This window comes from Psittacula echo, assembly GCF_963264785.1.
Source record: "Psittacula echo genome assembly, chromosome: 9".
Taxonomy (NCBI): Eukaryota; Metazoa; Chordata; class Aves; order Psittaciformes; family Psittacidae; genus Psittacula; species Psittacula echo.
In genome coordinates this window covers 16,337,627-16,359,789 of record NC_137745.1, presented here as the reverse complement: position 1 = coordinate 16,359,789, position 22,163 = coordinate 16,337,627, and the positions used below count along the sequence as shown (strand labels likewise).

Genomic DNA, 22,163 nt, shown 5'->3' with positions numbered 1-22,163 from the left:
TGTTGATCATGGGGTGGTTTTTGGTGTTTCCTGGATGCCAGACTGGATGTGAGTGGTGTGGCTGGTTCTGGGAGATGGGGACAGTACCTCTCCATTTCTCCTCCATAATCATCTCATTCCCAAGAGGTGCTGAAGCAGTATAATTTGTACCTGGTGACCAATTGGAACAGGCTGATGCAACATGGGACTAATATACAGGAGATTTCTAGGGTGGTTCCACTGTCTTTAAGCTTCATGTGTAAGAGGGATTGGAAGGGGTTGTGGTTTACTACAAATAAATATCTTCAGAGTGATTGCTTGTCCGAGCGCTAGCTTAACTCCCCTTCTTTCTCATCTCTTGCCACTAGTGCATCAGGAAGTGTGGAGCAGCAAGCATCCGTCATGTCTGACTGGATGCTCCTTGGGCTGATTGCAGTGCTGGTTGTGCTGCTGCTGCTGACTGTCTTTGGCTTCGCTGTCTACTCAGGGCTCTTCACAGAGGTGGTTGTGAGTGCTGGCTCCCCACCTGTTGGCAACATTACGCTGGCCTACAAGTTCAGGGTAGGCCCCTATGGTGAATCTGGGCAGCTCTTCACGGATGGCTGCAGCATCTCTTCGAAGCTCTACTCCATTGGTGTCTACTACGACAACCCGCACACGGTAAGACATGCCTGGTGGGGCCTGTAAGTTCTTGTGGTCAGCACCTGGGTTCACAGCTCAGGATGCTCCCTACCTGTATTTCAGGCACTTTCAGCTCACCCTCTGTAAATGAGTAGTGGGATTCACAAGTTCTCCCAGATGTGTAGAAGATGCTCTGTGGGGAAAGGCACCTGAAAGCAGATTGTTTCTTGGACAGCCCTAACTGGAAGGCATTGGTCAAGCAAAGCTTGCTATCTTCTGATAGCTCCTTATGAACAAGTTATCAGCAGCATAGTGGATGTGATTATGGAGCAGAGGCCAATGTTCATGATCCCAAGGTGACGCATTCCTTGGCAGATCCCTTGGCTGCAGGAAGTGCAGCCAAGCTTCCTTCTGGACTTGCAGCTCTGTGGTTGAAAGCAGATGGTCTCTTCAGCTTGCTCTGTCCTCATCCATATTGCCCTTGTTTGTAGTGCACTGGTGTTTTTCTGAGCTTCCCTGTAGTCCTTTCATCCCCTGAGAGTTCTTACTGAAACCTCAGGTGAGGTGTGCTGAGGGCTCCTGTCTGATGAAACAGTTACTCCATGATGCTTTTCAGGCTGAGAGGTGAGCAGAAAGCGCGCTGCCTTGTGACTGCCAGCAAGACCTAGGTACTCTGATGGGTACTGTCCAGGACAAGGAGCAAACAAAAGTGCACCAGAACTTGCTGGAGAGTGAGGAGCCTAGTAGCTGATGTGAGGTGGCATTGGGGTCTCCAGATAACAGCATGTGGGCATTTGTCTGTGGCAGACAGCCTGGCTCCCCAGTAATGCTGCAGTAGCTAGTGTGACTGTGGAGGAATGCCACAGGGAGGGAGAGGGACAGCAGAGTAGTTAGCAGCTCTGTGTGTGTGCTTGGGCATGTGTGCTAGGGGCTGGCACGGGGCACAATGCTGGGGTTGATAGTTCTAACTCCATGCTTCTGCTCTGGGGATGACTGATCCTATTTTAGGAACCCTGTTTCGCTGCTTGCAACATGGTGCTCCCAAGGGTTGGACCTGCTGGGACGGGACTTGTCTGTGAAAACATAGTCCTGAGTGGCCTGACAGGAAGATATCAGAGGCAAGAAAGCACTGAGCTTGACAGTGGCCTCTGGACCCTGGTGTGCTCAGCCACCTTGTGTCTTTGTATCTAGTGTTGAGCTGACTTACCTTTATCTTCCAGTTTTTACTTCTGGATCATGGGAGGCAAAAAGACACTCTGCAGTGCCTCTTCCTGGCCTGGGAAGGAGGATGGTGGAGTTCACTTTCCCTCATGGAATAAGCTGGGCAGTGGCAGAATTTGACTGAACACGCCTGGATGCAAGAAGTGTCATGTTTGGAGTGGGTGAGGGATGGGAGCCGTGAGGAATGCATGGTGTGCTGAGGCCCATGTGGTCCAGGTGGCTAATTCTTCTGCCACAGATTTGTGTCCTTGCATCAAGGTTCTCATCTGGAGTTGAGAACCCTGTGCAGGGCAGTCAGTGCTGCTGGAAGGGCTCAGCATCCGTGCTTGGTGCTACCCTGCTCTAGGGATGTGATGTGGAAATGCCTGGGGTTGCCCTGCAGACTTTCTGCTTGGGCACTGTGTGCTTGTAGCTGTGATGGTATGGGAGATGGTGTGCACTGCTGGCTCCTTGTTCCTGGAGGTTCAACAGGGCAGAATTGGTTACCCAGGCTGCCTTTCCCCTGGGAGGGAGAGGACCTCTTCCTCCTTGTTTTCAGTGCTCTTCTGACCTTGGTGAAGCACCCTGTGGCAGAGGCTGGTCCGCCCAGAGCTGGCCACCCGCTGCGGATGTTGACTTGTCACCAAAAATAGACCTTTTGTCATCAGGCAGCAGAACGTGCTCACTGCCTGCTGTGTCCCACTGTGTCCCTGGACAAGCACTGGTGGGCTCTGCCCAGACAGCTGCCTCCAGCCTGGCTCTTGGCCACCAGCTCCTGTGGGGTTTGGTGCCCCAGTGCTGCAGTGGGAAGAGACTGATGACTGGCAGGTACCAGTGTGGGATTTGCTGTCCTGGCAGATTTATGGCCAAAGGAGGCTCTTGGTAGAAAAGAGGATGGGGATGACAGAGAACATCAGCTGTGTGCTGAGCAGAGCCCGGTGGCCTGGAGCATGTGGGATACCTCAGGGTCACACTGGGCCCCGGGGCAGCTGCATCCTCAGGGCTTCCTTCTGGCTCCTGGCTCTTAGTGTTCGCACAAGGATGCTCCCTGAGTGCTGCCGAACCCTTGCCAGTGATGTTTTATGTGGTTTAATGGACAAGATTAATATTAATTTGCACTTTTTTTTTCTTTTTTCCTTTTTATTTAATATTTAACGGCCCAGAGGACTTCTCCCTACTTCTCCCACCTCTGGCAGGAACAAAAATAACTCCTCAGCAAGGATGGGATGTGGCGAGTGGGTTTGTGCTCAGCTCCAGCCAAGCACTTCTGCTCACATCTAGTTGTAGGCACGTGCCAGGGCCTTTTGCCTGCAGTCCACATGTTCGCATGCTTAGCGACCAGCCTGTGCCCAGATGTTGGATGGATGATGCCAAAGGCTCTCTGAGTGCAAGAATGAGTTTTGCTTCCATCAGCAGAACTGCTGGTTAGGTTAACTAATAATTTCCAAAGATTCTCTGTTGGGGTGCTTGGGGGAGCAAAGGCTTTGATCAGCATCTGCCCATCCTAAAAGGACAATTAGGGAAAGGCTGGTTTTAGCTGGAGTGTTTCCTTCCTTCCCTTGAGATGGTCTTTGTCAGACAGGGAAGAAAGCAAATCTGTCTTGCTGCTGTCGTTGAGAAAGCACCTGTGGAGCTGCACACTGTGAAATAGAAAGTTAAAAGGAGAATGGAGGAAGCAAATGTACCTGGCCTGAGTGGTGCTGCCTGCTTTGGCAGCTCTGGTCGTTCCACCTGCTCTGGGGGTGAACTGTCTTTGCTCAGGATGTAAATGGAGATTTCATTTCGTGTTTAAAGGAATTTACTATAGATTTCCCTTATCTCCTTGCTTCATTTGGACTTTTTGCTAGGGATGCCTTTAACTGTTGTCTCTTGCTGTCTTTGGGGTGGATCTGCTTCTACTTCCCAGCCCCAAAGCAGTGATGCTCAGCACAGCCCTGTCTGCAGCTCCCTCTTGCAGCATAGGAGGGCAAGAGCGAGCTGTCAGGCGCCAGTCCCCAGCCTGGTAGATGCTGCTACTTCTGACAGGCTGTTTTCTTCCTTCCTATTTGCATCTGCTGTGTTTCTTCTCCGGGATAGTCCTGCTGTGCAACATTAAAGAGTGTTTTAAAGTAAAGGGAGGGCAAGGAGTGCAGTGTGAGGTAGTTATGCTGCAGAAAGAGACGTTGCACAGGCAAAATTAGACATGAGATTGGGCAGCACAGAGTGGTGATCCCCTTGGGGGGCACATGAGGATGGGAAGTGGTAACACAGTGGCCTTGTGTGCACCCTCTTTCTACCTCACATCATCCCCACAAGAGTTTTGTGATGCCAATGCCTGCAGGGCATTTCCAAATACGGAGAGAGCATGTTTTACGTTTTGCATGTTGTTGTGGTCCAGGATGGAAAGGGATTTGTTTCTCTTCATGCTACTACAAATAGCTTGCTGACTCTGTGCAAGTCTTCATGCCTTTGTTTTCCCACCCCTGAAACAGCTGGACTGAGTGTGCCCATGTGGGAGAGACCCATCAGCCTCTGTATTTCTCTCTGGCTTAGTGCTGGTGGCCTGTGCAAGTCGGTTGCACCAGCACATGTATCTGGGTGGCTGCTGGAGGCAGGCACCGGTGCAGGTCAACCTCCTTGAGGGTGTGGTGGAGTCTAGTGAGCAGGTTGTGGTCAAATCTCTTTTTAGTTCCTGCCAGAGTAGCAGGGATGCTCTGCACATGGGGATGGTGGTGAGTGTATCTTAACAGTTGGGTCTCTGATGTGGGGGGAGAGCAAGAGAGACACGGGGCAGTGACTCACCTGGGACAGGTTTCGGTGAGCAGCCTGATGGGGTTTCTTTGCTGCAAGTCCCTGTGTCCTCCAAGGAGGGGAGCAGTATGTTCTGCACTGGGCTGTGAGCTAAGGCTGGGAGGAGTGTGGACACCTAGGAGCAGGCACCTAGTTTGGTGTGCCTAATCATTGCATTTACCCTTTTTTGTGGTGCTTTCCTACCTCCATGCTCAGTAGGTTGAGGTTTTGGCTGGTGTTGAGACTCTCTCTTCTTCTGATGCTGGCTATCTGTTCCCCTTGATCAGGTGTCTCCAGAGAAGTGCCGTTTTGCCATAGGCCGAATCCTCAGCGAGGGAGATGCAAAGCCGTCAGAAGAGCAAATCAAGCGGTTCCAGAAGTATGGCTTCAAGATCTTCTCCTTTCCTGCTCCCAGCCATGTGGTCATGGCGACATTCCCATTCACTACGCCATTGTCCATCCATCTAGCAATCAATCGTGTCCACCCAGCCCTTGACACCTACATCAAGGTAAGCAAGCGTGGCATGAAGAGCTCTGCATGTGTTCAGTGGACTGTCAGAGGCTTCTCATGCTGACAGCTGATGGGGCTGCTCTGACATGTCATGTCTTGATGTCTTCCCTTGGGGCACTGCCATCAAGATCTCCTCCTTTTGCAATCTGGCAGGTATTTCCCCAGCAGGGATGTCCTCCCATTCGCTTCATAGGTGCAGGGGTGTCTTTTCTGCTGTTTTGTGTTGACAAGAAGCAAATTCTCATCTGATGGCTTGCTGCTTTCCTCCTTAACGCAGAGATAAAAACTGCTTTTCTCCTTGAGTGTCTCACATGTTGTTAGGATCTGGCAGGCATGTGCCCCTTTGGTGTAATGCATTGTGCCATGAGACTTCTGTTTCAAGTGCCAGCCTCACCGGTGGAGCAGCTGTTTTCTGCAGGAGTGGGAGGAGAAGTTAGAAACTTTCTGGTCCATGGGCTTAGGAAGACATTGTTTCAAGCAGTGCATTGAAATTTGTGGCCCTTGGTCGATGCTGGGCAGCTGTGGGCTGTGTTTGCCCTTACCCTGAGCAGAGCGGGTGGCCATCCCCACTGCTTCTGGTCTTTTTGATGCCAGCTCTGCTGTTTTGCTCTGGCTGCAAGACCGGCTGCAGCAAGGATGTTCCCAAGCACCACATCTAACACGGGCATCTCCAGGTCCAGGCTTTCTAGAGAGTGAGGATGGTCCTGTCCAGCTGAGTGATGGAGGGAAGGGATGTGACCATCCTTCCTGGTGGAGAGGATGCTGGGGAGGGGCCTGTGCTCAGCCCCTGGCTGATCTGGCTGTCGAGTTCTGCTGCTTTTGTTTGTTCGTGTTGAAACGCACTATTTATAAACTTGCTTTTCCTGGCGAAACTCCCAGCCCTGTGGGGGAACCGTGTGAATCCTGCAGCCTGTGCTGTACCGCAGGATGACTACCCGGGTGCCTACCCCAGAGCTTCAGCGGGGAACTCTTTGCCGACCCTCTTGCACACCCCAGCCTTAGGGAGCTGCCTGCTAGTAACCAGTGGAGGCGTGTTAACACCGGCAGTGGATGAGACCTCTGCTGCCTGTGTCCCCCTAGTGCTGGAGAGCTGGTGGAGAGCAGAACCAGTTCCCTGTTCTCTTCACTCCATACTCTCTATGTCTCTCCCTGGAGCTCAGTTTTGGTGCGGGGGGTGTTGGACCCTTCTGCCAGCCCTGCAGTGGATGTGTGGGAATGTGGGGAAGGGGCTGGCACGAGTGGGAGCATCAGGTTGGCTGCGGGAGTGCTCGGCGACATGGGGCTGGAGCTGCCTTACTTGGGGAAAGGTCCTGGTGAGCACATCTGTCGCATGAGAGATGGGGTTGTTGGAGCTAAAAAGGGAGCCATGGGTTGCTCTGGGAGCACCTTGGCAGCATTCAGTGGGAGGGGCCGATTTTGAATTAAAATAAAGAACTGAAATCATATGGGAATGCAGCGCCCAGGGCCACGTGCAGAGGGAGTCGACACGTTTTGATCTCTGCCTCAGTCCCTACAGCACGTGTCAGGGTGCGTGCATCCATCCCCAAGTCCTGCAGCAAGGTGTGGCCTCTCTGCCCATGATAGGCTGACCGTGGGGTTGCCTTGCCAGCGTGAGGCAGAGGGGAGTGGGTACTGCAGGTCCTTGCACACTGCACCCTGGGGATGCCCTGGCTTCCTCCGATGTGGTGTGGGGGTCTTTGGAGGCTGTTGGCAGCTGTGCCACCAGCATCCCTGCGGCTTCTCCCCTAGGCTGGACCACCTGCATCCCTGGGGCTCTGCTAGCACTTCACAGGGTGGAGAGATGGGGAAGGAGAGAGAGGGGGAAACTTGCATGGAAACAGGTGACCTATGCCCGCTTGGTGGTGGGAATGGTGGTTGCCATGGAGACAGCTTCTCCAAATAGCATCCTGCATCCCACCCCCGGTGCCCGGCTCCCTTAACCAACCCGAGACAGCAGTGAGACAGATTTGCTTTATTTATTTATTTCATGCTGTGCCTCCTTTGAGAAGGGCGCTGTTAATAAGAGCCACAGGTCAGGCCTGCTGAGTGTCCCCCCACTGCCCTTCCACCCCAGCAGCAGCAGGGAGGAAGCAGGTGGGATGGCAGAAGTCAGAAGGAATGAAGGGACTCAGTAGCAGAGGTGGAATGCCAGCTCCAGTGGAGAGGAGTTAGCTGAAGTGGAGGGAAGATGCATGGCTGCCTGTCATAGGAAGGAGGTGTGGGAGAGCGGGAATGGAGAGGGAGGAGGAGGAGGCAGGAAGAGGAGTGGAATGTAGGGAGGAAGGGTGGAGAAAGCTTTGGAGATGCTGAAAAATAGGGAGGGGAACCGGAGGAGGAGGGGACTGGAGGGGACCTCTGGGGTGAAAGAGCGTCCTATTTTGGACCCTTATTTTTGGACCTGTTTTCAGCTTAGAAAGTTCTCTGACTTGTCACTATAGCAAATGGATGTTTTATTTCAGCAGTGATCTTATTGCTGTGGTGTAGAGATGTCTGGTGAAGATCTTGCCCCCTGCCACAGACCACCCCCCTTGTGGGTTTGTTCTGAGCCAGGTAACAGTGACTGCAAACATGTGTCACTGTCCCTTAATGGAGTTGTTTTTTCTTCATTAAAACTGGAAAATTATCGAATCACAGAATAGTTAGGGTTGGAAAGGACCTTAAGATCATCAAGTTCCACCCCCCCTGTCATGGGCAGGGACACCCCACACTAAACCATGCCACCCAAGGCTCTGTCCAACTGACCTTGAACACCCTCAGGGGTGGAGCATTCACAGCTTCCCTGGGCAACCCATTCCAGTGCCTTGCCACCCTTACAGTAAAGAACTTCCTCCTTACATCCAATCTAAACTTCCCCTGTTAAAGTTTTAACCTGTTACCTCTTGTCCTATCACTACAGTCCCTAATGAAGAGTCCAAAATTGTACCAAGTCCTACATCTTCTCTGAGTTTGAATGAACAGGAGGGACCTGGTTGATTTATCAGTCAAGCCTGCAGTCCCCACAAAAATAAATCATGCTTGCCAACAGGGTCTTACAGCTGTAAACATGTGTTGGTTGGCATTAATTATGTCAGTCTTTGCTTCCTGGTGATCTGGTCTGGTTGTAGCCATCGGTTTCTTTTGCCTCGGCTCTGTCTTTGCTGACCAGCCTGTGCTTGCCCAAGTCAGCTGTTTACCCATTTTAATATTGGCAGGCAAAGGCTGCTGTCTCTCCTGGGACTTTGTAGAATCTCCAGCTGGCCAGAGATCGCCCTTTGACATGCAAACAGCTTGTCAGCTGGTTTTTTGGTGTGTTTTAAATGTGTGTTATCTGGACCTGTGAGCAATGTGTTGTATCTTCTCATGGAAGAACAAACATTTCGCCTGGATCCTCTGCCCATGTTGTCTGGCTTTGGCCTAACTCGATTGCAGAAATACTGAACACTCCTTCCTTCCTGGTGACACCACCAAGGTTTCCCCCAGCTGATGTGGCTGGGATCTGTGCCATCCTTCAGACTGTCCTTTCCTACCCAGCGACCCAAACAGCTTCTTAATGTGAACAGCTTTCTGTTTGTGGAGGACTGGGAACCTACACGTGGTCCTTTACAGCAGCCAAGCCTCGGTGCCCAGTGCCTTTGTGAATATGGCTGCACCATGTCCTTCCCCTCCTGCTCCCCTGATCACACTGCCATGGCTGCTGGCTTTGCTCAGATCTGTTGATCTCCCTGCTGTTATAAATGAAGGTCTGTGGAGCTGTGTTCCCATCCCAGGTGATTCGTACTTTAAAGACAAAACCATGGAACAATCTTTTTGCTCGGCTGTGTTGAAGGCTGGGGTCAGGGATTCACAGCCGGTAAAACAATTGCAAAGAGGGCTCAGTTATTGGGATGTTTTCCCCTTAAATTATTTCTCCTGGCTGATCTAGTTTGTTTTGAGCTCTGTGCAAGTGGTCCAGCTGCAGTCTGAGCATATGTGAGACCCTGTTGCAGCAGCAGCTCCAGCCCGTCAGCTTCTGCCCAGGGTTTTCCTCTGAGCATGTAGGAAGTACTACAGAGACTCAGCCCTCTCTGTGGTGCTGTTCTTCAACCATAGCCATGCTCATCCTCATGAACTCCTTTGGTCTCCTGTGAGCTCTGGGGAGCACTGCCAAAGCCACTCAGAGTTCTATATCCATCTCCCCAGGGAGGGTGAGGAGCAGGATACCTTTATCCAGAACCTATCACCACTGATCTGGGACTTTGCTTCCTTCAATGTCTCGTCATATGGGCCTTGAAGAACTAGGTGACCTTCTCCCTTCTTGCACCAGTGGGTCACCCTGTGGAATATGGTTGTGGCTTTCTGGGAGCTGGAGCTCCCTATCTTTCTCCTTCCCTTTTCCTGTGCCCCGAGGTGACCGTGGGGATCAGTTTGTGAATGCTTTAGAGAGGTTTGGGGTATTGGCAAGAAAGGCCTTCAGTTTTAGCAAATATGCATTTGAATATAGGTCTGTAGAGTTCCCAGGAAGACAGGAGGTTATCTGATGCCACTGTTAAGCAATCCTCACGAATCAAATAAAAACAGGGTGAGGGGGGAAAAAAAAGCCCTTGAGAGTCATAGAGGAGTTGTCATGTCTAACTTGTATTGATGGTAAAGATGAAAGCTAAGCTGACAGTGTGACAGGCTGCTGTGCTGTGGGCTGGCAGGGGCTTGGAGTAAGGATATGGATTCTGGGGAAAGTGTTTTGGGAGCCCTTGTGTCTACATGGGCCCCAAGCAGGGCTGTAGGTTGGGTCACACATGGCTTCTGCACCGCAGATGGACCTCATTGGCACCTGATGCCCACCAGTTGTGTACCTCGGGGCTGCAGCAGTGGCAGGATGGGGCTGTCCCAGCGGTTGTCCCTCATATAGCTCTGGTGCGGTGTAGCTGCAGACCGGTGGCATCTCCAGTAGGATGGGGATGTGGCTGATGATGGGAAGCCCTGGGGAGGATGCTTGGGGTGGTTGGTGCAGACAGACTGCTGGTGGAGGGTGGGAGTGTTTCCCTTTCCAGAGTTGGGGTTTTTTTCCACTTTTGTAGGGCTTTTTTTACCTCAGCTGGTCTGACTCAGAGCAGGCGATTGATGACAAGCCATCTCCCTGGTGTTGCCCACTCGTGATAGCCAGCCAGCAGCAGGGTTTGGAAATGAGGGGGAAGAAGCAAGACCCATCCTACTTGTTTTCCCCTCTTAGAAACAAAATCCAACTCAAATGCTGCTCTGGCTTGGTTTATCCCATGACCAAGGAAGCCCTTAACGGTGTTGTCTTCATTGCCAGTCACTCGTGATCATAAGTGCTACATAGTGGATTGAATTCTCTCTTCTCCCTTAGGAACCCTGGGGAAGTGTTGGCTGTTTGCAGTCTGCTCCTCCAAAGGGCAGTGGAGCACAGCCTGATGCTTGCAGCATCTCCCTGCAGCCAGGGAAACTGAGGCACAGGGGATGTCACATCCAGTCTGCCACATGCTGCTGAGGTCTGGTCTTCCACTGCTGCTCATGGCCACAGGAAGAAAAGAAGAGAGAGCAGAAAAGGGCAATGTCAAAGATGGCTTTGGGCAATTGTTTCTGATTGTCTGGGGGCTGGTGGGCACTGGGTAATGTGGTGGTGTGCATTGAGTACATCACACTCCCTCCTCTTGCTTAGGCTTTACACACCCTGTGTCTGCTGCCAGTAAAAGAGGTGATGTAAGTAGATAACATTTTGGCCTTATTTTAGGGGAAGACAGTTTAAGGATGGGAATCTCAGCAAGCTAGAAGTCTCTCCCTACTCATCCCCTGCTTGATGTAGAGGATGAATTTTGGAGTAACTTGGCCAGCAGTGTTGGAGGACACCCATGGCTGGTGTGTGCTCTCTGTCAGGAGCGAGTGAATCTCTTGATCTTGGGCTTGGCAGGAGGAGCTGGCAATGGGTGGCACAACACTGCTTCGGCCTGAACCTCTCTGGAAGGTGACATGCAGCTGCAGGGACCAGAGGGGAGCACTGAGGTGTCTCTGCATGGGCTTGGTGCCTTCACAGATACATTCATCTCCTGTTGACCTGCACTGACAGCTGGTTTTCAGCAGTCTCTCTCCAGCAAGGCTGCCTGCTTGCTGATGGTTGGCAACCCCCAGCTGCATGTCACATCACATCAGTCTGCATGTTCACGGGGACTTCTGCTTGTTAAATATTTTCAGCAACAAAACCCTCTGAAGAAGTTTCAGTCCTGCGAATGCAAGTGACCTCACAGTACACGGAGGGGAGGGCAGGATGCCCACAAAGGTCAGGATGGGAGCTGAGCTAGGTGGAAGGGATTTTTGGTGGACAATGTTACTTAGCTTCAAAGGGACTTTTGGACTCAGCTTGGGGTTGGCTAGTGCAGCAGAGCAGGTCCGTTTAACCTGTGTCTGCAGGGAATCGTGCTCCTCCTGCGCTGCTAATGGAACATATGGGGATCCAGGGCTCTGCGTCATGTCTCCTGCCACTCACAGCAGGCATTCCCGCTTTCCCACTTCTCTAGAGGAATTTGGCAGCCCCAGGCCACTACTCATCTGCTGTCAGTTTTTCCCTGGTCCTTGGGGGTGGGTGGTGACTTAGCACTGGCCATGCTTCATGCTTAGTTCTCAGCTGCCCTTATGTAGCTGGACTTGCTCTGAGTATGCCAGTGTGTGCTGGTCGGTGTGTGTGGTACCTGATGCTCTGCTGCTCTGTGCTTCCAAGCACCTTCCTTCTTGCAGGCACATGGCTTCTGTTTCAGCTCTGCTGTTCAGCTGCACGGGGGCAGGTGTAAACCACAGCTCTGGCAGCAGCCCTGATTTGAGCAGAAAAGAGGTTTTCTGACCTGCTTTGAGCTTCGGTAGTTAAAAGGGCTCCTTCCCTGCCTCTGCAGCTTCTTTCATGTGTGAAATCACCAGGTTTTTCCCCAACTTCTTGTTGACTGTGCAAGTGCCTGAGCCAGCAACAGGCAGAGAAGTTCCTATCCCAGGGAAGTGGGTGGTGTGGGAGGCAGGCTTCCAGCCACCGAGGCCTCTCCAGTTCTAACTGTGATCAGAGAATGAGAGCAGCCCAGGTTGGAAGGGACCTGGAAAGATCACCTGGGCCAACCCTTCATGGGAAAGGAAGCCTGAATGAGGTTATCTAGCACCCAATTGCATCCTGAAAGCCTCTGGCAATGGCAACTCTACCACATCCCTGGGGAAGCTGTTCCAGCTGGCAGCTCAGCGCTGTGTCTCTGCCATTGTGGATGCTTTCCTGTGACATCCAGCATTTTGATCCTATTACCATCCCCGCTCCTTTTCCAGGAGCATTTCCAAAGGCAGCTCCTGGAAGGAGAGCAAGCTTCAAGCGTCTGCCTTCCCATGTATGCCAAACCGTGCAGGCATTCCGGATGGCTCAATGGCTAAAAGCCTGGCTCAGTGCTGCCTGCCAGCCAGGGGTCCTGCCCTCCGTCCTGGGAGTGAGTGGGAAGCCACCTTGCTCTCCCAGCCTCCACTCTGGAAAGCTGGGCTTTGCAACCCCATAACAACTTACTCAACCTTGCAAAATTGTCAGAGATGAATCTGCTCAGGCACAAAGATTTGCTCCCCCTTTGCCTTTGCAGCGAGGATTAATGATCACTGAGGAAGCTGGGCTTATTTCATACGGCTGTCCAAGGGAGAGAGAGAACCAAAATGGTTTGCCTTGGGCAAGGAGGGAGAGTAAAATACTACAGTGCTTTTCTGTCAGATCTCTTTATTGACTCAATCTGTACGTGTGCTGTTCCCAAATGTATTTATAGAGAATCCCAGAGGATGCGGCTGGCTCAAAAGGTTTTCTTTGTCATGTGTTGGAGATGGGTCCAGTGCTCTCAAGCAGAGACACCATCCCAAACCTTGGGGTCTTCCCTCTTTGCCAGCCAGTCAATTAATCAGAGGATGAGATCGATCTTCCTCTTTGCAACTATTTTAGCAGGGTCCTAATGAGATTTTTCTGAGCTGGTTCTTCCCTGTATCCCTTTGAGCCAGACCTTGCCAGCTGTGCTGGGCTTGAGAAACAGCAAAATGAACCTGATCAAATGCGAAACAGCTTCTTAGAAACATTGCTCTTTTCCAGCAAGCGCTGCTGGCCCAGTTTCCCTGGCTGTGAAGCTCCCACTTTGAAACCTGTGGAGCAGGGAGATAATACATTTGAAAGCAGTGGCATTTTTACCTCCAGAAAAAAGACCATTGTGCTATGACTAACTTGCACTTTTTTGATTCTCGTTAGATATAAAATGGGAGAAAAGGCCCAGCTTCAGGGAGGGCTGGAGAACGAAAACATAACATTTTCTCTTCTGCACTGAGTCAAAATATGGATGGATGAGTTGCGAGGTTGGGTGATGATCAGATCACAGGAATGAAAGAACAAAATTGGTTCTTGCTCCTTCCTGTGCCGAGAGCTTATGTGCTGTAGGTGAGATGCAGGCTTTGGGGCTGCGTCGATGCCTGGAGCACCAGAGAGGCAGCTGAACACAGCTGTTTGGTCTAAAGCAGGGAGTTATGCTGAAAGTCCTCAGGGTCTCCTCTTTTGACAGGGATATATATATAAATATATATATATATATATATATAAACCCCTGCTGTCTCTGCCTTCCTGCAGCAGCTGCTGCCCTTCGGATGCTGTTCAAGTTGATGCTGCCGTGACTGGTAGCTTTGGGCAGAGGCAGCAGGATGGAGGTGTCTTGAGCTGCCAGTCCTATGACCATGGCAGGTGTGGAGGTCTGCAGAGCTGCTGACATCTTGGGGAGGCTTTCATGGGCTCAGCATGTGGTTTTCTTCTGGTCGTGTTGTTGCCTGGTGGCCATCGCTCTGCCCGCACCCATAGGGACCCACAGCCTTTGCAGAGCGGGTGCAAGGTATGGAGAGGTACAATGGTTCAGTGCACACCTATGTACAGCTGGCACATCCCGTTCTGCTTTGAGGAGCAAACACCTGCTGCTGAACTCTGTTGTCCTGACAAGCTGCAGAAAATCATGCTGCCAAATCCTGACCCTCTTGAACTCCTCCAGATTTACCAGACTGGGTTCATCTTTGTGATCTCCAGCTGCCTCTGCCATTGCAGGGCTCCAGAGCAGCTTGTAGCCTGGTCTGTGAGCTCCTTGAAAAAGGAAGGTCAAGCTGTGCTTAATTCTTGGTTTGCTGGCTTTTGGAGTGTGCGTGGGAGCCCTCAGCTCCAGGACTCCTTTTGTCCCATTTCTTTTCCAGCATGTGGCAGCTTATTCCAACCTCTGTTCAGCCAAACTGGGGAAAATCAGAGCCTTTAATAGAAACATGCCTTGGAGCTGACAGGGATGACTCCAGATTAGAACTGCCTGAGGGCAGCTGATGTAGGTCTGCAGCCTGGTGGGGATGTCCAAGCTTCCTGTGCTGCTTCCCCTACATTATCCTGGGCAAGCTGCAAGCCATGGCGAGGCTCTTTGCCTTCATGTGGGCAGTCATCTGCAGGCCATGTGGGTAGTCATCTGTCACCTCTCCTCTTCACCTGATCACGTAGGAGTGAGAAAAGGCATTTGTTCACTGCTGTCAGACCACAGTGGGCATAGGAGGAGGCAGCCCCCTGGGGGAGCAGCTCAGGGATGAGTCAGTATTTGTCCTCTGTCCCCTTGAGCTGGCTTCTGTCACGATCTGGTGCAGTGTCTGGCATTGGTAAGAGACCAAAGGTATCTCTTATCCTCAAGAGTGGATCAGCATCTGATAGACCAGTGCCTCCACGTGTGCTAAGTCAGCATCCCATGTCTTTGTCCCCTGCCCACCTGACATTTACCTTTCCTGGGCTCCTTGATGCTCTGGTGAGTGTGAGGACATGGAGGCTCATACCTGACTTAAGTAGATGCATTTCTGCTGGGTTTGTTGGAGATACATTCTCCCTTAGGTAGGGTCCCTCTGCCCTACCAGGGCTGGTAGGACAGCTGCGGCTGTAATGTGAAAAAGGATGTGCCTCCAACCTGGAGGAGAGGAACAAATGTGAAAGATGATGGAGAGCCACCTCTTCTTCTGAGTAGCAGGAAGAAACTAGAAGGAGGTTTTTGTGCTGACTTGGAGCAGAGCCTGGGTACAGCTTTTGGGACAGGATCAGATTCCCATGGCCACTGTGTCTGCTTTCTCCAAAGCTCACCTTTTACAGGGGTTCAAAATACAGATCTCCTGGCCTGTGTGCAGAGGGGGAGCTGGGGAAGGCTTTACAAGGCTTTCAGGTTTGTGAGAGCAGCTCAGCAGCAGCAGAGAGCCTGAGGTCTACTCCAGCTTGAACCAAGGCTGTATCCAAAGGGTGGCCAGTAGCTCCAAGAGAGCCGGGAGTCCTGAGGCAGCACAGAGAGGGATGGGGCTCACAGCCAGCTCCTCTGGCAGTGGGACAGTAAAACAGGACTCTGGGTCCACTGGTGGCACTCGGGGTGTGTTTCTCTTCCAGGTCACTGACATCTGGATTTTGCACGTCTACATTTTGCATGGCTGCGTTCTTCCTAAAGCTCAGCAAGGCTCTGCCGATCTGAGGCTGAACTCCAAATTAAATGACACCAAACAGTATGGCTTTACGTTTCAAAGGGTCTGAGGGAGCAGAAGGATACTGGGAGTTTCTGGTGCTGTGGAGTAATTGGTGTGATTATTTTTTGGCAGCTTGTACGATGACCACCAGGTGCTTGCTCCACAGATGGATGGTTTTACTTGTTCCTCTTCTGCTAATGTGAGGAATGATAATGATGCCGCAGGGATGAAGGGGGTGATGGAGCTGAGTGCACCAGCGAGAGCACGTCAGTAACCGCTCTGCATCCCTGACTCTAGCTGCTTATCACAGTGGTAACTTGTGGATGGGCACATCACATGACCCCTGGAAACTTCTGCATCTGCCCTTCCTGCCTTCCACACACCACAAACACAAACCAGAGGATTTCTCGGTAAAGCTGTTAGTGTCCGTTTCCCTTATCTTTGCAGCTCTATGAGGAGGATCCTAAGGCAAAAGTGCTGTTGAAGGTCAAGGACAGACCTTTAAGGCAGCTGGGAGAGTGTCTGGGAGTCTCTATCCTTGTGTGGCACTGGAAGCTGTTGCCTTTCAGATGAAACCTGAAGGGGTGTCTTGGCCTATGGGAGATGAAGAGGATGTGCTGTAGCTGTTCACAGAGCATGCCTGTCCACAGCTGCCTGCCAGCTTCATGCATTTTCTGATCGGCTCTGTTCCCATTCCATGGGACTATAAGGCACTCCAGAAAGGCTGGAGGGAGGGAAACCATGGCCTCGTCCCCACTGTGGACACTGGCATTTTCCCCCTGCTACTGGATGGCTGGTTGGCTCCTCTGGGTTTTATTTCTCTGGGAGCTGATGGCAGCTCCTTGACATGCAGAAAGGTAGATATTTGTCATCTGCTGTGGCCAGCTGCTCTTCTTTTCATGCTGTGCAGATACACAGCTTGGGGTAACGTCCGCCCAGCAGTACAGTAATCAGACTGTGAGTTGACAAAAGCTTATCAAGAGGTCAGTGCTGAAGAAAGACTTGCTGTGGTACTTCTCTAATGAGCAGTTCAGGAGATGAGCAAAGCAGAAGTAGCTGCTGTGGCTGCAGGAGCTGCCTGATGCTGTGGGCTTGCAGCAGAGGAGCGCAGCTATCGGCCCTTCTGTTCTCGCATCCTTCTTCCGTGTGCATCTCTAAGTGCCATGTTCACTTGTCCCTCTCTTGCTTGGTTCCTGCCTCTTTGATAAGCCCCTGCCTGTATATCCCATCAGTTATCTTGCAAAGCTGTGTCTCCCAGTGAGAGCTGCTATAGGACCCATAGCATTGACTCAGCTCTGGCTTTGTCCAAACCCCTACTCTCCTGCTGGCCTGGACCCAGCTGCTTTCCTGGGACAGGACTACAGCGGCGCAGGGCCCAGTCTGCTCCCTGCCCATGATGAGCTGCAGCTGCTTGGGGGGGGGTGGATGGGGACAGAGGTGCAGAGATGCTTCCCCAAAGTCCTCTCCATCCTCCAGGTATTATGAGGGAGGGCACCATGGTGCTGGGAAGAGGAGGGGTGTCCTCTGAGTCTTGAGGGACACTCATGAGGACCTGGGGCAGCTCTGGTGGCTGCAGCATTGGCTGATGTGCTGCTGTTGATGATGTTGTGCAGGGCTGTACATGGTTTGAGGTGCCCAGGAGCGCAGAGCAGTGATGGAGATGGGGAGATGGCTCCTTGGCAGGAAAAGACCTGGAAAGCTGAGTGGCACGGTGTATATCTGGAGCTTTCCCAGCTCATGCAGCACCTCTGTGCACAGGACCTGGAAAGCATCTGGCTTATGGAAGGGCAGAGTCAGGCTGGGCTCCATCCTTGCCTAATTCACTTCAATTTCATCTCGTTATTGATCTGCACGGTCAAGCTCACAATCCTGTGCTGGTAGAGGAGCAGTCACCAGACTGCAAAGGTTGCTGAAAGCAGCTGCTCCTGTCCCCTGCTGCCTCTGTTGCCAGCAGAAGAGCCTGGCTTTGGAGGTGCTTGGCTCATGTCCCTGCCAGCACTGCCAGCCATTGCCACCTCCCCAGCACACCACAGCACTGTGCTCGGCAGGCGTGCTCCTCTCCAGGCCAAGGTAATGAGCCCCCTGGGGCCCTGTGCTGGGGTCCCTGCTGGGCTGAGGAGGAGGAGATGAGGGCTGCAGAGGAAAGGCCCAGCCCCACCTCGGCTCCCCATGTCTGCTGTGCCAGAGTGGCTGGAAAGGTAAGTCAACACATACAGCTGCTGAAATGGCACATTCTGGCTCGAGGACATCTGGAACTGTCCTGAGGTCCCTGATGAATTTGCCTGCTGCTGCTTCTTCACTTCCCTTACCACTCCTTGCCTCTGCCTGTGTTTCCATCTCTTCCCGCATTGCAGGCAGCCTGCCTATCATTTCGCCTTTTGCTTTCTGCCCGCCAGCACTGTTAGTTTGCACTGGGGATTTCCTTGGGCGAATTGTTACTGCCGGCAGTGTGCAGTGACTGGAGGCTCCAGGGCTTCATTAGCCAAGCTCACCAGTGGGAGTTGTCACCACGCTGGGGCTCACCAGGGTTGCTGGCTCTTTGCCCTTTGCCTTGCTGCATTTCTTGGGGTAGAGGTGCAAGCTCTTGGACGTGGGGGTTTGAAGGCAGCTTTCCTGGAAGCCTGCAGGGAACTGCCTCTTGTTCATTTGCAAAGATTCAAAAAGCGCTTGTCCTGGGCTCTGGCTTCATTTTAAAACACAGGGATGTTGCTTCCCAGGGAAGGGAGGGAGGAACAGTGAACCAAGGGTGAACAGTGGCCTATGGGTGAGTGTTCTGCAGTGGAGAGCCTGGGAAATATCCCTGTCACCTGAGGCAAGCCTCGGGAGGACACAACAGCCTTTCTGCACTGTGGCCTCACTTAGCCGATAGCTTGGAAGATCCTTCTGTCCTGGAAACTTGCTTTCTGCCATTAGATTTACTGATGTGCTGTACTGGAGATATGCTGATGGGTGTCGTGTTCATCTTTTCCATTTCTCCTCAGCAGACCAGACTGAAAACCTGCTTAGACTTCCTCTGTGCTGGTCTTCCTTGCCTTTTAAATGAGGGCAATAAGCCCAACGCGAAGTCCCTGTTAGTGGTGAGGGAAGGACTATTTTGTCTGGGAATCAGGCATTTGCATTGCAGCTTTGCTCCAGGCTGCTGGTGGCTTTATCTGTGCAAGTTCAGCAAGGTTACGTTCTTCAGCTTCCCTTTTCAGCTTTCTCAGCTGTGAAGGGATGGTGTGAGGCTGAGTTTAGCTCATTGTGAAATATATTCCAAGCAGCCTGGGAGCTGGGGGCGTTGCAGAAAGACAAAGTTGTACAAGGAGGTAGAAAGGGACAGGGGACTATTTATTCCACTGTGCCATTTTCTTCCTGGGGGCATTAATGTGACACGTGTCCTGAGTTTGCTCTGGTGACTAACAAGGTGTGGAAGAGCAGCTGGAGATGCCCACAATCCTGGGAGGATGGCTTGTGGAGCCAAAGAACAAGACGAAAGGGCTGAGACTGGGGGTGGCAAGATCTCCCATGTGCTGAGGGCACAAGGCATTCCTGCTCTGTCTCTGTTGCTTTGATTTTGCCATACAAGGGTTTCATCACAGGACCCATTACTGGTGAAGGTGTGTGTGAGAAGATTGGGAATGACAAGCCTCCACTGGACATCCCTGTTGCGGAAGGGCAAGTACTCAAGCAAGTGGTGGCCTGCAGAAAAAGCCATCAAGGTGGGCTGGGAATGTATGCCTGGATGAGGAGCCCTTGAGGTTCTCAAATGTGAGTTAGCCATGGAAGATCTTCCACCACAAGAAACAACCTGTTGTTGGTTGACCTAGAGGGAAGTTGTACTCCAGGTTACGGCTTACTTTCCCTGCAAGCAGCCTAATGAAGACCTATGTTTCAAAGAGGCTCTTTTTACCTGCATGATGCCCCACATAGTGTGGGAGGCTGCAGCGTGGTGGGCTGCCTGACCCAGGTGGGATGAGCAGGAGAACATCTTGGGTGATTGCTTTCCTGAAAGGCCCTCCCTTGACAAGAAGCAGAGAAATTGCTATAGCTGCTGTTCCTGGCAGTCTCGCTGAGGCAACAGAGCAGGCAAAGCGATTTAGCATCGCTCCAGCCATCCGTGATGGCAGAGATCATTGCATCAACCTCTTCAGCTTTGCAATTCATGCTGAAGAAGCATTCCCTGAGGGCTGGAAGGAGAGCGTTGGTCCCCAGAGACCCGCACTCCAAAGCAGAAGCAGCCCTCCCTAGCTGCCATCCTGCTGTCCTGCAGTCTCATCCACATCCTTTTGTGCATGGCTGTTGACCCACATCATGGAGATCCTAGGGACAGGGACAGAAACCCAGAGGTAGTTCCTCAGGGGAGGAGAGATTATGTGGATTTACATGGATTTCTTGTCTTTTAATGAAAATCCAGTGTTTGAGCTTTTGGAGTGGTTAAAACCAAAGTCCCTTTCAGAGAGCTGGTGTGTGGCAGTGATGGGGAAGAGAGGAAGTGTTCGGGGTCGGTAGGAGGAAGAGTGTGAGAATATATCGTAGAGCTCTGGGAAGCTGGTGAGAACCATCTCCCCAGCTGGCTTTGCTTACCCATGGTGAGTACAGGAGCAAGGTAGAACTGGAGATGTGGAAAGCACAGAGATTTTAGGAAAATTAATGGTTTTTTGTAATGCAAAAGTTTGTTTCACTTCTGAAAGTCTCTGCTTCAAGACTAATTAGTGCCAAATAACCATGACACCAGGGGGGAACCAAGCCCCATGAGTTATGTGTTTGCACCATCTGCTCCTTGTTCTGCAGGTAATGTTCCCGTAGTTGGGGGCAGTAAAATATGTCCCTGGAAGTACATGGACTAACATACCTGAGCATGTCCTGGCTGGCAGCCTTGTCCAGGGCTTGTCCTTCCCCCACGAGGCTTTGGCTGTCCCTGGCTACTTTCTGGAAGGTCTTATTTTGCTGGGACTTGCTGTCCACCTCATCTCTGAAGATGGGGAATGCTCTTGAATGTGCCGCAGGCTTTCTCTTGCAGCTCAAGTGGGTGCTGGAATTGGAGAAGGTCTGGAGCACATCTGTGCCTGTAGTGAGACAGGGCTGGAGCTTAGACCCTTTTGCTTGAGGACAGGATGGATTCTCCATCCCAGGGAGGAGAAAAGTGTTCATGACTCTCACAGCAGCATCCAGCAGCAGCCTGGGAGCCTGTACCTGGTCCTCATCAGCCTTTTCAGGGCATTCCCGTACCCACCAACCAACCCAGGCTCATTCCTTCGCCTCTTGGTTTGGCTGTGCCTGACAGCTCCTGCGGCTCTGCCGGGGCGGGAGCAGCCGGGTGGCCGGGCTCGGGGAGCACAGGCAGGCAGGAAAGGTGTAAATTGCATGGCAGGCTGCCTGCACCAAGGTGAAAATGAAAACTCTGCAGCTATCTCCCAGCCTGGTGTTTCGCAGCTCCCACGGCCCAAATGTGCTCCCTCTCACCACTGTGGAGGGGATCTTGGGGGCTGCTTTTCACCTGCCTTTCCCGCAGCCACAGCACTGCCATGGTGACAAGGCAGTGTCCTGGTTGCAGACAGGATGGGGCCCACTGTGCAAAGCAGGGAATGTGCTGGTGTGGAGGACAGGGGGGGATGTTTATGGATGCTGGAGGTGCTAATTGCCAGGCGCTGTATTTTGCTATCTAGAGGATTTGCTATCTTTTGGTGAGGCTGCTGTTGCTGTATTGTTGGTTCATTTTTCCTGCTGGCTGATGAAAATAGCCTTTTCTTGATTGCAGTAACATCACCTTCTGTTTCTGAAACACCTTGCAGCCCAGAGGATTTGAAAGTAAAGTGCACGTGCATGGGAGCAGTCTCACCACCTCTGAAATGTGAGTTTCTCCAGTTTGGGAAGCAGCAGCTGTTTTGCAGCCCTTGGCAGCCTGGTGTTCATGGCTGTGCTGTGTGCTGGAGCTGGCTCCGCAGTGCCAGGACGCAGAGGCTGCAGGCTCCACATGCACTCTGCTTGGTCTGCGACCTGAGGTGTTGGGATTTCCTTGACACTTGAGGTATTACTGGTGCAAAGCACATCTGCCTTCCTCTCCCTCCAAAGCTTGTCCTCCCTTCTGCCCAAACTATCTCTTGACCTGGTGGTTCCTTCTCAGCCGCTGCCTGGCTCCTGCTCCTCGGTGAGCAGCCCCAGGCACTCAGACTTCATCCCTGTCTCCTGTGGTCAGGCTGCGGCTCTTCAGGGAGGACCAGAATCACAGAAGGAGTTGGGTTCAAGGGACCTTCAAAGATCATACAGCCCAACCCCCCTGCCGTGGGCAGGGAAGTTGTTCAGTAGACCAGGTAGCTTAAAGCCCCATCCAACCTAACCTTGAATGCTTCCAATGATGGAGCATCCGCAGCTTCTCTTGGCAACGCAGTCCAGTGTCTCACCATCCTCATCACAAGGTATTTCTTCCCTATGTGCAATCTAAACCCGCCCTTTTTCAGTTTAAAACCATTGCTCCTGTCACTGCAGGCCCTTCTAAAATCTCCGTCTCTTACAAGCCCTCTTTGGGTATTGAAAAGCTGCAATAAGCTCTCCCTGGAGCCTTCTATTCTTCAGGCTGAATAACCACAGGTCTCTCAGCCTTTCTTCATAGCAGAGGTGTTCCAGCTCTTGGACC

General features: G+C 52.1%; 1 protein-coding gene across 1 annotated transcript in view; it reads left to right on the top strand.

Annotated features, from left to right (window-relative positions):
* Positions 1 to 381: 381 nt before the first annotated feature.
* TEX264 (testis expressed 264, ER-phagy receptor) overlaps positions 382 to 22,163 on the top strand; it is a gene marked incomplete at both ends in the record, with an annotated part of 34,073 nt that continues 12,291 nt past the window's right edge. The window contains 2 exons of the mRNA XM_080625665.1: positions 382 to 639; positions 4,857 to 5,078. Coding sequence (XP_080481791.1) covers positions 382 to 639; positions 4,857 to 5,078 — 480 coding nt within the window. The remainder of the gene's footprint in view (positions 640 to 4,856; positions 5,079 to 22,163) is intronic.